The sequence below is a fragment of the Equus quagga genome, chromosome 8 (genome assembly GCF_021613505.1).
Source record: "Equus quagga isolate Etosha38 chromosome 8, UCLA_HA_Equagga_1.0, whole genome shotgun sequence".
Classification (NCBI taxonomy): Eukaryota; Metazoa; Chordata; class Mammalia; order Perissodactyla; family Equidae; genus Equus; species Equus quagga.
Genome location: NC_060274.1, coordinates 64054570 through 64072543, shown reverse-complemented (window position 1 = coordinate 64072543; position 17974 = coordinate 64054570). Strand labels below are relative to the sequence as shown.

At 38.3% G+C, this 17974-nt stretch overlaps 1 protein-coding gene across 8 annotated transcripts in view; it reads right to left on the bottom strand.

Moving 5' to 3' along the window:
• Positions 1-17974, bottom strand: part of DYNC1I1 (dynein cytoplasmic 1 intermediate chain 1) — a 282884-nt gene that overhangs the window by 219761 nt on the left and 45149 nt on the right. For 6 of the 8 annotated variants that reach the window (XR_006889871.1, XM_046670321.1, XM_046670323.1 and 3 more), the window contains exon 5: positions 11577-11636. The exons of the other annotated variants lie outside the window; for them this stretch is intronic. Coding sequence is in view for 5 of the 6 variants with exons in the window: in XM_046670321.1 (XP_046526277.1) it covers positions 11577-11636 (60 nt within the window). In the remaining variant the exon portion in view is untranslated. The remainder of the gene's footprint in view (positions 1-11576; positions 11637-17974) is intronic. 8 annotated transcript variants of the gene reach the window in all.

Genomic DNA, 17974 nt, shown 5'->3' with positions numbered 1-17974 from the left:
TTTTATATATATGTGGGTTTCAATTCTCTTGGAATTGAATTGAATTCTCCTGGAATTGGTATACACCTAGGAGCAGAATTTCTGGGTCACACGTTAATTCTATGTTTAGCCTTTTGAGGAAATGCCAAACTGTTTTCCAAAGCAGCTGCACCATTTTACATTCTCCCTAGCAGTGTACAAGGGTTCCAATTTCTCCACATCCTTATCAACACTTACTATTATCTGTCTTTTTTACTATAGCCATCCTAGTAAGTAGAAAGTGGTATTTCATTGTGATTTTGAGCTGTATTTCCCTGACGGCTAACAATGTTGAGAATCTATTCATGGGTTTATTGGCTATTTGTATACTTTCGTTGACGAAATGCCTATTCAAATTCTTAGCCCATTTTAAAATTGGATTGTCTTTTTATTGTTAGTTTGTAAGAGATTTTTTATATAATCTGGATACCAGACCCTTATCAGATATATGATTTGCAAATATTTTCTCCCATTCTGTGGGTTGCCTTTTCACTTTCTTGATAGTGTCTTTTGAAGCATGAAAGCGTTCAATTTTATTGAAGACCAACTGACTGATTTTTTCATTCGCTGCTTGTGCTTTTGGTGTCATGCCTAAGAAATCATTGCCCAATCCAAGGTCACAAAGATTTATTTACACCTATGTTTTCTCCTAAGAGTTTTTATAGTTTTAGCTCTTATATTTAGATCTTTGATCTATTTTGAGTTAATTTTGTATACGGTGTAAGGTAGAGTCCACCTTCATTCTTTTGCATGTGGATATCCAGTTGCTCCATGCATAATTTTTCTTAATGTTCAGAGGCAAGATGAGCAGGGAAGCAGAGGAAGTCTTTGTCATGAATACTGATCCTTGTTGATGCCCATTGGTTCCAAGCAGTAGCCAAATCTGACTGCGGACAGATGGATTCAAGAGGAAGGCCCTCTTCACTTAAAAGCTTCCCAGGGCTCACAAAAGCTCTCAGAGCACCTGAGCATGCCTTCCATCACTGGCATGAGCATCATCAAATTCTCCCTGAGTCAGATATAATACAACTCATATTCTGATGCTCTAATTTCAGACCACAGTGAATTATATACAGCAAAAGTTGATGTTCTTTATTTCATACCCAAGATCAGTGAAGAAAACTGCATAAATATTGCTGTACTATCTCTATTGAACTCATAAAGGAACTCAACAATATCAGAACTGGCTTCAAACAACTGAAACTTTAAGCAAGATGGCTGCCATAAGAATTTCACAGATGCTATCAGCTAATCCTCAAAGACACACTTATATCAGAGTGGATGATTGATTTGCTGACCCATCACCAATATTGGGAGGTAAAGCTGCAAGAAAGACTGAGTCTTACCTTTGCAGGATTTTTATTTTTTAATGTCACAGTGCAAGAGCCTGTGTGAAGACACAGAAAAGCCAGAATAAAAATATACCGCAGGCATTTAGGAAACTCTTCAAATTTTACAAATTGTAAATCACAAAAGACTCTCAATAACGATCTTTGAATAGCAGCCTCAGAATGTTCGATGACTGGAAATTATAATGCTGAGGATATATTGCTTAGACCTAGTGGAAGGAGAGGCGTGAGGGTAGATAAGGCGGCAGAGTCAGCAGCTTGCGTCAGAAGCCAGTGTGTGGCACTCAGAAGCTAGGAAACCAAAAGGGGTCATTGCAATAATGGGTAGTCTGTGAAGCAGGGAAGGGACCTGGAAGTCAAGCAGATAAAACCAGGAACAGATGTTGCCAGAGACAAGGAGTTATTGGGCCGGATGCCAAAGTAGGTCAAGGCCAAGGAAGAAAAGAATGTCTGCATTGGCCCCAGACTCAGTCCTGCTGGGTTTTGTTCCTGCTTATTTGCATGTGAGTATTTCATCCCCAAGACACATTAATTGTGCTGTCAAAGATTTTTTTCCTACTGCTGCTTGTAAAATTCCTTAAGATTTCTTAAAGAAGAGCCCCCTAAGCCAGTGAGAATGATAATTGTGCCATTTTCTTCCTTGTTCAAAAATCTTACGTGTGTACAGACAGTGTCCTTGACAAATGCCAAAGTAACTACTTCAGCCAACATCATTATCAGCAACCATAAACAATTTTTGAAGCATGGCACTATGCCAGATCTTTCCAACACAGACAGAATGGGGAGATCAAACATACACATCAAAAGGCTAATAAGCATGAAAGGTAGCAAATAATAAGAGCCAATATGAGTGATTCACATAACAGGTGGGACAGGAGAGTATAATGGGTAGATTACTATGTGTTCGGGTAAATGAAGCAAGTTTCACTAAGAATAGAAGGCCTAATGTGAGTCTTGAAGGATAGCAGGACTCAGTCAAGTGGAAAGGGGCGAGAAGGGTGTTCTGAGGAGGTGGCCCTGCATATGCAAAGATCTAGATTCTGAGTTCACACTTTATGCCTGAAAGACCAGTTTTTCACAATAGAAGTTTTAAGTTGAAGAGCAATGGGAGAAACATTTAGAGAGGTACATAGAGGCCAGATGATTTGAGGGCTTTAACTCTCAGGCTAAACAACTTGGACTTTAAGCTGTAGACAGTGAGGAATTACTCAAAGTTAGTAAGAAATCAACAGCTGCAAAGAGACATTTAAAATACGTCAGTATAGCAACTATGTGAAGAATGGAGTCTAAATCTTCCTCTTGGACCAACGAGGGACCAGAGGCTGTGTATAGGAAGGACCCTAGAAGCTGAGTGTGGAGAAAAGGAGGAATTCAGGAAGGATCTATAAGCAAAGGGTGTGTGGGTTCAGTAACCAAACAGAGGATCCAGGCAAAGCATTAATTCAAAGCGGGCAGCCAGAGAAATGATTACTGGATTTGTGACGAACAGTCTAACACATGCAGAAACTTGGTCCAGGGGGTGACAAGAAAGCACTCAGTGGTCATGGGCCTGGAAATGAAAAGGAAATGCTCTAGTTTGGTGACTCTGGAAAAGAATTAAGGGTAGACCTTAGCAGTTTACTTGATATGGAGGGTGAAGAGAAAGGAATAGATTGGAGATTATTTCAAGGCTTTATGCCTTACGGAAGAAAAGTGAGTGGTGTAACTAGAAGATGTAGGGGAATCCAGAGAAAGATCTGCTTTGGGGTACAAATGAATACCTCAGTGGATGAGTTTGTGTGAGGGGTTTTCCAACTGCATGAGATGTAAGACCAAAGCTCAGAAAAGAGGACAAACAGAAAATGTGGCCCTGGGAGCCACGCACTGAGAATCACATGAGAAAATGCTGCATCCATAGAAAAAGAGAATATAGGAACCAAGGGTATAGAAACTCACAGGATATGAAAGAAGTTTTAAAAAATAACAAAAGGTTCATTTGTTTTCCAAACACTGTACTCTAGCGTAATTAGGTATCAAGGTGTGACACCTAAGGACTGATTCCTAGAGCTGGGAATGGGACACAACATGGAGGAAAGAGGAGGATGGGGCATGACAGAGAGGAAGTGACCCTGGCATTGCAGCCCCCTCAGTACATTCAATTTATCATTGATGTTCAGAGTGGGTGTTTTCCTCCAAGGACAGAGAGGCAGCTTGATGGCTGACCTTTTCTGATTACTTCAAGAAGGATGAATTTCCATTTTCTATGTTCACATTTAAAACATCATTTGAGAAAGTACTTATTTTGTTTCCATGATATTTGCTTCTTACTGTGCAGAGAGATTAGTTTGGCAGCTAAAGCATTTTTCCCGAACAGAAGCAAATGTCAAGTCTGGCTCAGTCAACAGGCATAGCCGAAGGGTTTGCCTTGAATTGCATAACACAAGCAAATCTTGCAAATTTCTGGGATGAAAGAAGAGTCAAAACAGTCATGGTTTTAATGGAGGTTGGCAATATTGGTGGAGGATCTGCTATCAAGTGCCCATTGTACAACAGAAAGTGAGAGTTCAGAATTCTAAGAACACAAGGTACAGAAGTGTGTTTTCTTCGATATTACACACAATGATGATATAAAAATTTTATACGAATGGCCTTTTATTGACTTAATGTTTATTAACAACCTTCTACAGAACTTGTAACATAAAACTATAAAATTATGGAATTATTCAAGTCACTGAGTACCAAAGTATAAGCACACATCCTTACCAACTGGCCATATTTATTTTTCTGAAGTGGAATAAAAAAGGAACATTGTTTTTTGAAAATCAGGTTGCTAGTGTGGAACAGAAAACATCCCATAATTGCTTTCTCAAGATTCATGAGGGCAGAGAACAGAGACTGGCAGTTGGTAACTTCTCAAGAAATGTTTGGGGACTGAATACATGAGAATTATAAGAGGTGGGAAAAGTGCTTTCTCCCTCTCGCGACAAAATTTTGATTGGATCTGTTCAAAACAATTATTTAAAGTTTTTCACGGGTTAGAATTCATTCTATATTTACAGATTCCAAAAAAGCATTTTACTATTACCTTTTGATACACACACGTTACAAGATGCTGTTCCATACTTCAGTTTCTGTAGAAAGTGAGCTCAGGTGTTACTGAAGACTCAGAGGTTGTCAGTTTGCTCAAGGACACAAAGCACATCATTCTCAAGAAAACACCAGGCATTGACACATGAGAAACCTTAATGATTAATTCAGACCAGAGATCTAAACATAATGCATAAGAACATTTGACAAAACTTGGAGAATAAGCCAAAAGAGGGTTACTTCATCAAAGGATAATGAGGTTATTGCTGTTCTGTTGGGCAAATGGAAACAACTTCAAAACATGAAAAGACTTCTAGAACTGCCTGGCTAGATTTTCTCTAACACCTACTGTCATCTTGAAAAATATGTTTTTCTAGTGTCTAGTTGGTGTCACTTCTATTCTTGACAGAGTGATCTCTCTATTTCACCACAGCAGTTGGGGATGCTGCCTGGTGGATTCTGGAGTAATACTCACCTTCTCTTTCAGCCGAGAATGAAGAGAAAGTTGAGAGAAAGAGGAGGTCCCAACCTTCTAACAAGGTCTCTCAAGGACTGAAATAACCTCTAAGTTCCTCCTTCAAGGAAGCAGCAGCCAAATCCTTGCTCACAGCTTCATTTTTTCTTCCTTCTCACTTTGCTTCCAAATATTTTAAAAACTCTATTAAAAGTTTAATTTACTAATACATAGTGGAAATATAATTGTGAGGCTTCAATGAAATCAGAAGCCATTAAACATTGCTACATGTTATTGGGTTTAACAATTGGGACTGAGGGGACACAGAACACCCTCATTACTTGTTGCCGTCTGCTCATCATTGAGAATCTCTGCCTCCCTCCCAGCCCCACGGCCCTTATACTGACTCAGCACCTCTCCCTAAGACAGGTGATCTCATGGGAGTATGTTTCCTTCATAAGACAACAAAAAACATTTAAAATATAATCCATCCTGAAATTTGCCCATTGCAACCCCAAATTTCAATGAGACATTTATTCACTTCCCAGTCTAAACAGGCGTTTTCTATCCTGTGATCTTCTAACTTACTCTTTTTATCCTATTTTATTTCATTTTTCACTTCTACCATCTTCAATTCATTAATCTATTATAATAGCCTAAGATTTTGGTTCTTTCACGAGTAGTTGCCTAGTAATAAACAAGCTGAGTCGCACTTTTTTATTTGCAGTTTTCTTGAAGCTATTCTTTTGCTGAATGCCACATCATCTCCCTTACTTCTCTATGTTGCCATTTGCTTTGCTGACCACATAGTTAACATATAAACCAGAATAAAGTGACACAACATTTGTGCTTCCGGTCAAGATGGAGTAATAGTGACCAGCCTTACCCTTGGCCTGAAACAACCAAAAATTGGATAGCAGTTGGAATGAAACAACAGTTTGCAGGACACAGGAGGTCAGGCAATGAAGGACAGTGATACATGAGAGAGGAGAAACAAAGATGAGCCCTACAATTTCCCCAGCTTACTTCATTAAGAGAGTTTCCAGACCATGGCACAGGGAGGGAACCCAGATGAAATCTGGCAGACTCTCTAAGTTGAGGAGACAGAGCTGAGAGTCCAGGCAGATCAAGGCAGAAAATCCAAATTAAACACCATGAGATACTATTACATTATTACTATACTATTACAAGACTATTACAAATGTTCTCACAAAAAGAGAACATTGTAAAAGTAGCCCAAAAAAGACGTTACATACAGAAGAATAAAGACAAGTATGACAGCAAATTTCTGGTCATAAATAATGCAAGTGAGAAGACAATGAAGCAACACTTTTAAAGTACTGAAAGAAAAACACTTCTGCCTGGTGGATATCCCTCAATGTTTCTTATACTGAAGGCCTTCTGATAAGGCATTCTTTCAGCTTTTTATGTCTTAAAAGTCTTTATTATATCTTTGGTTTTGAAAACATTAAAGGACCCAATTATATGCTGCCAATAAGAAATGCACTTTAAATGTAAAGAGACAAACAGGTTAAAAAGTAAAAGGATGGAAAAAGATTATATGGTGCTAACACCAGTAAAAGAAAGCTGGAGTGGCTATATTTATATTAGACAAAGGAGATTTCAGAACAAAATATATTACCAGGGATAAAGATGGTCATTTCATAATGATAAAGGGATATATTCATCAAAAAAGACATAAGAATCCTAAATATTTATGCACTTAATAACAAAATTTCAAAATATGTAAAGCAAAAACTGATAGAATTGCAAGGAAAAATAGAAACACTAAAATTATAGTTGGAAACTTCAACATCTCTCTCCTAATAATTGATAGAACCAAAAAAGAGAAAATCAGTAATGGATTATAGAATATTTGAACAACACAATCAACCAACTTGACCTAATTGACATTTATAGAACATTTCACCCAACAACAGGCTTTTCAGGGCACATAAGGCAATCACTAAGACACATCACACCATGGACCATAAAATAAATCTCAACAAATTTAAAAGGGTACAAATAATACAATGTACATTCTCTAACCACAATAGAATTAAATTAGAAATCAATAAGAAAAAAAACTCCGGAAAATGCCCAAATATTTGGAAACTAAATAACACACTTCCAAATAACTTAGTTAGATGAAATAGAAAGGGAAATTACAAAGTATTTTGACCTGAATGAAAATGACAAAAAATATGTCAAAATTTTCAAGATGCTGCTAAACAGTAATTAAGGGGAATTTATGCACAACACACCTATATTAGAAATGAAGAAAGGTCTCAAGTCAATGACCTCTGCTTCCACTTTAAGAAAGTAGAAAAAGAAAAATTAAACACAAAGTAAGCAGAAGAAGAGAAAAAATTAAGATCTGAGTAGAAATCAATGAAATAGAAAAATAGAGAAAATCAATGAAACCAAATGCTGGTTCTTTGAGAAGAACAATAAAATTGATAAACCTCTTATCAGGAGAAAAAGAAGACAAAATTTGCCAATATCAGTAATGAGAGAGGTGATTATATCTACAGATTTTGCAGATATTTAAAAGATGATAAGGGAATATACAGATAATTTTAGGCCAATAAATTTGCCAATGCAGATGAAACAGACGCATTGCTTGAAAGTCACAAACTGCCAAAGCTGACTCAGGAAAATACAGATAACCTCAATAGTTCCATTACTATTCAAGTTATTAGATTTGCATCTTTAAACCTGCCCCACAATACCTTTCCAAATCCAAATGGTTTCACAGGTGAATCGTATTCTACCAAATATTTAAGGTAGAATATTGAAATTTGAAATTACTTCAACAAAAGCATGATACATAAAAGAACAAATCTGTAAATTGGAATTTGTCAAAACTAAAAGTGTCCTAAAAACACTGTTAAGAAAATGAAAAGTACAAGTCACAGATTTGCAGAAAATATTTACAAATTACATATCAGATAAGGGATTGTATCCTGAATATATAAAGAATTCTCAAAACTCCAAAATAATGAGAAAACCAACAACCCAATTCAAAAACATTAAGGGCAAAAGATTTAAGCAGACATTTTATCAGAGAAAATAATCAAATGGCAAATAAGCATATAAAGAGATAGTCAACATCATTAGTCACTAACGAAATTCAAACTAAAACCACCATGAGAGGGGCCGGCCCCATGGCCAAGTAGTTAAGTTCACACACTCTGCTTCAGCAGCCCAGGGTTTCACTGGTTCGGATCCTGGGCGAGGACATGGCAGCACTCATCAAGCCATGCTGAGGTGGCATCCCACATGCCACAACTAGAAGGACCCACAACTAAAAAAAATATACAACTATCTACTGGGGGGCTTTGGGGAGAAAAAGGAAAAATAAAATCTTAAAAAAAAATAAATAAATAAACCACCATGAGATACTATCACACTTCTTTAATAATGGTTAAAAAATAATAATTTTTTTAAAAGCAGTCTAACAGCTGCAATTGTATATTATTTAAGGAGGACTAAGGTGAGATGGCATCTAATTATTTTTTAATATCAAACTAGTAAATGTAATTGTACAAATGAGAAAAGGAGATTGAAATCTATTAAATGGTATACGTTGAATTTCACAATAACCCATCATGACTAGAGAATTAGCGAATCCAAAAAAATCCATTAAATAGTTTTATGTCTGAAAAATTTTGCAAATTGAAGACAGATTGTAAAGAGAAGGCTAGAGTTGGAAAGTTCCCTGCTCATCAAATTAAAAAGAAGAGCTCTATTCATTAAAAAACAATAATAGCAATATTTTTTTAAGTCCAAACTAAGTATTGCCAAGAATGTGGAGAAACTGAGGCTCTCATACACTGCTGGTGAGAATGTATAATGATAAAACCACTTTGAAGACAGTTTGACAGCTTTTTAAGTTAAACGCACATTTACTCTATGATTCAGTTATTCTACTTCATGGTATTTACCCAAAAGCAATGAAAGCATATGTCCATAAAAAGATTTGTACATGAATGTTCATTGCAGTTTTATTTGTAATGGGTAAAAACTGGAAACAACTCAGTGTACCTCAAAAAGTGACCAGATAAACAAACTGTGGTATGTCCATACAAGGGAATACTACTCAGCTATAAAAAGGAATGAACTATTGATACACACCTACCATGAATGAATGTATCACAAAATAATTATTCTGGGTGCAAGAAGTCAGTCCAAAGAGTACCTGCATGATTTCATTTATGTGACATTCTAGGAAATGTAAGCTCATGTATAATGACAGAAAGCAGACCAATTATTTGGGGGGCTGGGGAAAAGCAAGAGTGAGGAGTACAACAGGGCATGAGGAAACTTTGGGGGATGATGAATATAGTCATTATCTTGATTGTGATGATGGTTTCATGGATGTGTGTACCTGTCAAAACTTATCAATTTGGGGCCTGGCCCTGTGGCCAAGTGGTTAGAGTTCTGCACACTCCACTTCAGCAGCCCGGGTTTGTGGGTTTGGATGCCTGGCATGGACCTACTCCACTCACCAGCCATGCTGTGGAGGTGTCCCACCCACAAGAAAACAGAGGAGGACTGGCACAGATGTTAGCTCAGGGCAAATCTTCCTCAGGAAAAAAACACAAAAAACTTATCAATTTGAATACTTTCAATGAATGCAGTTGTTTTTTTTTTTTAATGTCAATTATGCTTCAATAAAGCCATTTAAAAAAAAATCAAGTGATAGAAGCAGCTATGGGCTACAGTCAATCCCATGCCAAGCATCAAGAAGAGGAAATAAAATTGTCCCTAGAAAAATCTTGTTGCCTGAGGTATATTTCATAAAATTATGTATGACAGAAAGACTGCTCTGCACATAAGGACTATCAAAAAGAGAAGATTTTCATTAAATCAATGCTTGAAATTGTAACATGGTTAAAATACAATAAAATAAAATCTCCTCTCTCAAGTATTCTCAGAATGTTCCTTCCAAACTCTCTGAGATAAACCACTCAGTGAACAGTCTCATCTTCTCCCCTCTCTGACTCACTGGGTCCACTCTGAAGTAAACTGTGGCAGGCAAGATGGGAGCCACAGACATGCCATCTCCCTAGAATAAGACACAAGTTGTAATCTACATAGTCGACCGGGTTTTTGCTTAGAAAACAGATATAAATGGAAAAATTCCTAACTGTTCCACATGAGCAAATGTAATTTAGCAATGCCACAATCTGTCTAAAAATCTGTTAATTTAAGTGCATAGATAGCGTAGAGTCTCTGCCAGTTCCATCTTCATTTTTTTTAAGCACAATGATATATTGAAGAACTGCACTCTGAAGTTCCCCTGAGCATAACATACTGTATATTCACTGTTTCTCTGCCTGATTTAAACCATATTTGTTGGTTACTTAAATAATACAAATTGAAATATCACATAGAATGAACTATATAACTAAATAGCCAAGAATTTAGTAACGTTAAAAAAATAGTCTGTCAATTACCTGAGGTGTTAGGATATTTCCTTGGTTTAGTATTGCTGCTTCTGTCAAGAACTTTCGCGTATAAAAAGGGATTCGGGCAGATAGCATCTAACCTTACAACCCTCCAACCATCTTGTATAGCTACAGGCACTGAAATTGATAGAAACCCACAGATACATGCCTGGAATCTCAGGAATTCAAAATAAAGATAAATAAATAAACGCCCACTTTGGGATTCATTGGCTTTTTGCAGAAAGAAAAAACAATACTGTAATAAGATTTTCTGTTCACATATTGAGGTACCTAGTGACGTGCTGGTAAATGTTTAATAACTGGCCTAAGGGAAAAGGAGCAAGCCCTGGTATGTAGCATTTGCCAATTTTTGTGGTGTAAATACTGCCACCCTGGCTGATTTTAAGCTGATTTCACTGAAGGCAAAGTTGGGATGAGAAGCACACAGTCAGCTCTCCTGAGCTTGCACACGAGCTAGTACAAGCACCCCACTGGAAATAAATGTCTCATGTGTGACAACAGCTAACGCCAATCCTATAAGAGAAATAGAACTAAGTTTCTAGGATATGCCTGTGTCTTTTATTCTTTGTGGACGAATTTTTCAATTCTGAAGCTATCTTTTAACCTGTGACAATACATTTCCATCTGAACAAAAATGATGTTTAGGCTGTAGGAGACATTACCCATCATTAAATATTTGAGATTTCTTAATATAGAGGAAGTCAACAAGTTTGCTTTTTCTTTAACAGGAATCTTTATATGCTCAAACTTCATTCATATTAAATGCTTATTGTAGCCCCCAAAAAAGTGAAAAGGAAAGAAAACAAACAAGACAACATTTTAATACTGATTTTAGACAAAAATTAACCTAATGCAACTTGTTAGTAAAGGGGGAGGATGGTTAGGACAAAGTCAAACGTATCTCCCATCACAGAACTTGTGTGCCCCACCTCGAAGGTGTGAGTATGTGTTTGTATCTTTGTTTGGCGGAGTGCTGTTTTGCAATAATAGGAACTAAGAAGGGGAGATTAAAAGTCATCTTTTTGTGGTATTTTCCACAAAGAGAAACTTTCTTCAGAGCTTAACTTTCGAAGGAAAGCTAACAGAAGGAAATAAACTTATTAAACTAGAAGTTCAACAAAAGGGGGGAAAAACAAGAGCAACAAGAGCTCCAGCATTTCAACACAACCGTAGCAAAGAAATAATAAAAGGAAGAACAAAAGAGCAGACATATACCCAAGTTCTGAGTCTGACTGCAGCTGGAGCACTGAGGGGTCTGTGTCCCACTGCAGGGTCCTAATCGTGCAGCACAAAGGAAAAAGAACACAGAGAATTAACAAAAGGGGAGGGAAACAAACCAAACCAAACCAAGTCATTCATCAAGGCAATGGCATATACAACACATACATGGAACATCTCCCCACTTCTTCACCTCCCCTCCACCCCCAGGTGCAAGGAAGACCCACGAATATCAAGTGACAAGAGAAAGGAAGAAGCCATCCTTTCCTTTGAACATCTGTTTGATATTGGAAGCCACGGTTGTATTCACAGAAGGAAGCCCAGAGCCAAATATTCAAACTCCGTACCACCCAATCCATTTTTGTTTTGTTTTGTTTTGTACAGAAGCCTGACTGATTTGAGCATGTAAACTGCTTCACGTATCACTGACACCCCAGCGCCCAGCCACATCTGGTAGCACCAAGCATCTCCCACGCGGTGAAGAGAAAGAACCAAATGCAAACATGCAGGAGCATCTGGGGAGGTCGGGCCAGATGGAGCATGACGGCAGGGCCCAGTGAATACCTGGCTTCTTTGGGTCAGTTACTGCAAATATAATGCATTAGATTTCATGGCTCATGGGTATTTTGGTATTTTTTTATTTATATATTACACACAAGATGGTCACCAACAATATCATTTGTCTGAGATGCCAGGGATACCTTATATCTTTCAAATGTTTCACAAGAGATAGCACAAAGCAGAAACAGTTACCAAGGCATTCAATTTCCCTTGTTATTCCTCTTCACAATAAAAGAGGACGAACAGCTCTTCTATAAACAGAGCGCACGCAAGGACCTTTCTCAGGCAGGCCCTGTCAATTTCCTGCCCATAAGTGGTTACAGGTGAATCAGGCATGAGGCTGTCTGGTAGGCAACTGACAGACAGCAGGGACTTCAGAGTCAGGCATCTGAGATTCAAATCTTGCCTCTGAGACTTACCAGCTGTGTGACACTGGGCATGTCACTTACATTCTCAACCCCAGTTCCCTTTTGCTTACTCTAAGTATGGCCCACAGACTAGAAGCATCAGCATCTTGTGGGAGTTTGCTGGAAATGCAGAGACTCAGGCGGTATCCCAGACTCACTGACTCCACACTACGGTTTAATAAGGTCCCAGGCGATTCACGGGCATCTTAAAGTTTCAGAAGCCCTGCTCAGTTTCCTTGTCCGTAAAGATTTACCATGACTTATGAGACAATTTATGACCTGGTCTGTAGCTATCTTCCAAACTTATCTCTAACCACTGTCCCCCTCCTTCACGGTGTCCTTCTTGTGTCCTCTGTCCTCCTTGATGTTCTTTCCCCAAAGACCTGTGTAACTCACGCCTTTGCTTTGTCCATGTCTTGGTTCAAATGTCACCTGCTCAGAGAAGCTTTCCTTTCACCACCCTATCTCAAGTCACTCTTCATCCCCTTTCCTCTTCCTGCTTTACTTTCTTCACAGCACTTATCTTTACCTATGATTTTATTATACGTCAGTTTATTATTATTGTTTGTTGACTTGGACTAAAACCTCATAATGGTAGGAGCAGCTATATTCCTAGATTACAGGGATTTGCCTAGAACTGAGCCTGGCATACGTGCTCATAGGCTACAATATTAGTTGAAGGAATGAATGGTTGGATGGATGATCTCTGGTTTTCTAGAGGGATTACATGCAATCATTCCTATAAAGCACAGAGTCACTACCTGACCAACAGTAGCTGTTCTACTGCCACATCCACTACACCTACCACCAATGTTTCTGTGAGTCAATACCCTACCTATGTGATGGATCCCACACAAGCGGCTCCTGCAGAGGTATCAGAATGCAGTTTCATAGCTTCCCTTATTAGCTCTGGCTGCGCTCTTCTCTTCTTATCTGAAGGCTCCAAAAGATGACAAGTGAAGTCCAATGAGAACCCTAATTGGCCACTGTTTCTTAGACCAGTACTTCTCAAACTTTAATGCACATATAGATGCCTGGGAATATTGTTAAAATGCGCATTCTGATTTAGCAGATCTGTGGCTTTTCTGACAGGCTCCAGGGGATACTGATGCAGCCAGTGTGCAGACCACACTTTGAGTAGCACAGTCTTGACTTAGATCAGTGGTTCTCAAACTGGTGTGATCAGAATGACCGGGAAGCCTTACTAAAATACAAAATGCTCATCTCTAACCTCAGAAATTCTGATTCAGTAGATTTTGGGTGGGGCCCAAGAATTTGTATTCTAATGAGTTTCCAGGTAATGCTTACAGCTGACCCTGGAACCACCTTTGGAGAATGACTGGGCTAGACTACTGCTTTCATTAATCAGCAGGCAGAAAGCATCATTGATCCTCAAATATGCCAGCATCTAACCCTGTGATTAACTCAAACCTGGCCTAAGGCCCAGGTCACTGTCAGAACAATTAAATCTGAACGTGTCGGGTGAGACCCAAGCATCAGTGGTTTTGAAAACTCTCCAGGTGATTTTAATGTGCAGCCAGGGGTGAGAACCACTGCTGTGGACTCATTCTCCGCTCAAGGTAAGCAGCCCTTCCTGGTTCTGGACACTGATTCCTTCACCTTGTTTCGAATGATACAAGTAATGGATTCCGTCCCAGTGATTCATACTGCTGTTCACATATCTCTGAGGATCTTTTATCTTTACGGTCATTTCTTTGGCTGCAGACAGAACAGCAGCCTCTGCTCTGGCAGACTGTGAGAAGCATTCCCTTGTAAGGAGTGGGATCCCCTACTTTGCCTTCAATTGCTTTGAGGTTTCTGATGAGACAACCTTTATCAACCTTTTCCACTTGTCCAGGGCAGGTGAAGGATGCAGCAGCTCCCAGGTGGTCCAGCTGTTCTGTCGCCTGACAGCTCACCTGAACTCACTGTATCCTTAACAAGTAAAAATGATGATTCCATCGGAATCACTCACTTCAGACGTCCACAACTTAGCAGTCTGGAGTTTGCATTTACTCAGAACACCTGTGGTCTATGTAACTAACCCACAACAGTCTTGCCCCCCAGTCACATATGGATTACTCAGTAAAAGAAATCACAGTTATCATCAGTAATGAGCAGTGGGGTAAGGAGTTAAGCCAAGGATGCTATCAAGTGTGCTAGTTTTATTTTCTTTTGACTTTTCTCGTTATTATCTGTGGGGTGGTCAGACTTGCACAGAATGCAATTTTTCTTTGAAAAAGAACTTGAAGCCAATACATTAAATGGGCAAAGGTTGTTTGTGTTTCTTCAGGTAGCCTAGGAATGTGTATTAAACATTCACTGAATTCTTCCTGTACAAACTTGCAGAAAAGCTTCCATAAATAGCAACCTCTTGGAGAGAGCCCTGCCTGGGCGGTGGGGGCTGTGTCCTGGGCGAGGCTCCACTATGCGTCATAGGAAAGGCTCCTCTGTTCTCAGCAAGATGAGGAGGCAGTCTAGAGGCCCTTTAAAGCTCTTTCCTGCCTGATATTTTAACACATTGAATGATTATTAAACCGCCTTTCATCTTTCTCTTCTCCGATTGGTATACTTTTATTTAACCAATTGACATAGGTCGTACTTTCCAAACATCTTATCATCAAGTTACTGCATCATTGAAAACGAACTGATGGTTTCCTCACAGCTTCTTGGGCAGTTTGAAATCTTACCAGGTAGTTTACTTTTAAAATGAAAGAAGTAGTGAAATTGTTAAGTAAATATATGTGAACGTGATATACTACCACAAAATATTTTCTTAGAGAAATCACCCTGTTTGCTATAGTAATTAGTTCTGGTTTTCAGTCATTTCTGGAATGGACCAATCAATGCATGCAGGTAAAGAGGATTTTTGATTAGAAAATTCATTACTTATTCAATAAACAACTATTAAGGACCTGACATGTAAAATTCTGTGATAGTGGATTAAAAGAATTCTCAAGGAACCTACAACTCTTATGGGGAGATAAAACATAAATAAATAGTTTAGTTGAACAAGGCAGAAAGTAAAACATGCCATCTAAGTGGCACCATAGGTATGCTGTGGGACATGGGACTTGAAACTTAAGAATCTTACATTTTAGTAAAGGAACGAGACAAATGAATATATATACCTAATGATATACTGATAAGGTACACAAGGAAAAAAGTACTTCTTGTCACTTGCCCAGGGCCTGGCACAGTTTAAAGTTTCAATCAATATTAGCTGAAAAAATTAATAAATGCCATAAGAAAGATTAATAATAATGATAGTTATCATTTCCTTTCAATGAGTATTTATTCTGTACAAGCTAGCCAGGAACTGGATTGTACTTTCATTATCCTTTGAAAACCAGAGTAGGAAGGCACCCTCCAAAATCTTGAAAAGATCAGATTCCATTTGACCTGGTTACAAAAGCCAAGGGCCTCAGCATCAAGTCAAACACACTGTTAGTCCCACTCTGATTTTTTGCCCTAAGCCCAGTATTTGGATTTCTGCCTTGTTTCTGTGACGAAGTCCTTGCCTGGTACCTCAGTCATCCTATAACCTCTGCCTGTAGTTCCCCTAAAGTCCAATTTTGGGAAACTTGCCCAGAGACCTTAAACTACCTTTCTTTTACCTGCATCCCCATCCTTCCACTCATGCTATACCCAACCATGCAGTTTTTTGCCAGCTATGCATGCACGCGCATACACACACAAGGCAATAAACATCTTTACCAAGTACCTAATATGTGTCAAGACTCCAGGTAGCGTAGTAATAAATCAAAATCACTTGTCCCATATGAATATACTATGAATTAATTATAGATGGTTTGGGAATAATGGTTTATGATATTATTGTTCATCTTTATGAGTACAAATATTTGAGAGCCATAACTAAATAGCAACATTTCCTTAGATGGCTTCAAATTAAATGTGTCAATTTACTAGAAGCAGGCTCTTCAGAAGTAAGAAGAATTTCTTATCTTTATAGTCCTTGCAGATCTAGCATTTATTGTGTGTAAGACACAACAATAAATTTATAAGACACACAACTATTTATTGAACACACAGATGAATGAATGGTCTTTACTTGCCTTTTCTGCAGATGGGGATGAAGTGTGAGGGCAAGTTGATTCCCAAAGAAATTGTTTTTACATTCTTTATTAAAAAATGAAGCAATGAATCAGGGCATGTCTGCCTGACTCCCTTAATCCCTACCAAGACACTTACAAGCAACTCAGTCTTGTCCAGCATGATGTCACCACATGGTCCCAGGAGAGTATTCAGACTCATTTCCACATTGAAGAAGGAAAGCCTATCTTGAAAATGCTGACCATAATGCTGGTTTGTGCTGAGAATCAAAAGAAGTCCAGCTTTCTTCTCTATCAAATGGACTTAGCAACTTAGTCCCTGAAGCAATTGCATTGGAACTCAACTTTTCACATTTCTTCTTTCTCTCTAAGATGAAGAGACAGCTCAAGGGCAGAATGCAGAGCTCCTCTGAGTCCCATAGGTTCTCTGGACTCTTGTTTCACATGTCTTCTCTGTCAAACAAATTACTAGTCACTAATCAGATAAAGAAAACAGTTGGGGCCAATGTGAGCAAAGTGCCAAACAGAAAATCTCCAGTCAATGTCATCCCTAAATATCTATTTTTCTAAGTGCCATTTCCAAAAGTAATACACTGAATAGTAAGGACATTTTAAAATCCATCATATCACTCAATCTGTCACAGTCATTAACATGATGTCAATTAATTAAGGATGGCATTTAAATAATGAGTTAATGTTTTCCTCCCCAGTCTCAATTATTTCCTTACTTAGGACTGGCAATGACGATGATAAAGATTTTCTGTCAGGAATAAAATTGGAACAGTGCAATACATACTTATATCAGGCTCTTTCTAAAAAGGCTTTTTCTTAATTTACTGCGTAGAAATCTTCCCTTGCTGGCTAACATCAAAGTCCTAACATGGAGCTCCAATATGGGCCGCACTAAGCCACAGAGGAAGTCCATCTGAGTTGGATTCAAAAAGAAATGTTAAGATTCCCATCACAAAGTAAGGACATGTTTCCCCCAAATCTTACACAGAGAATCTGCTGTCAAGCAAGCAGTTTCTCTAGAAGAAAACTCAGCAAGCCTTTGCTAAAACAGACGCTTATGTGTTACTATAACCATATGGGAACATTCAGTACGCTCTCCTGAAGACAGGGTAATAAGATATCAAAAACGTTTAATCACTTAATGTGCTACATAAAGAGAAAACCCTGTAGTATACATTTTATTTCAATTTCCAAAGAGACTACTTTTAACCAGCCTTGAATCACTGATTTCAGTCTCCCTGAAGTCCAATTAGCTAGTAGCATCCTGTCAACTTCTCTTTACATAATGATAATTTAAAGAATTTTGTATATACAAAATTATAATGGTCTTATTAAATTTTCT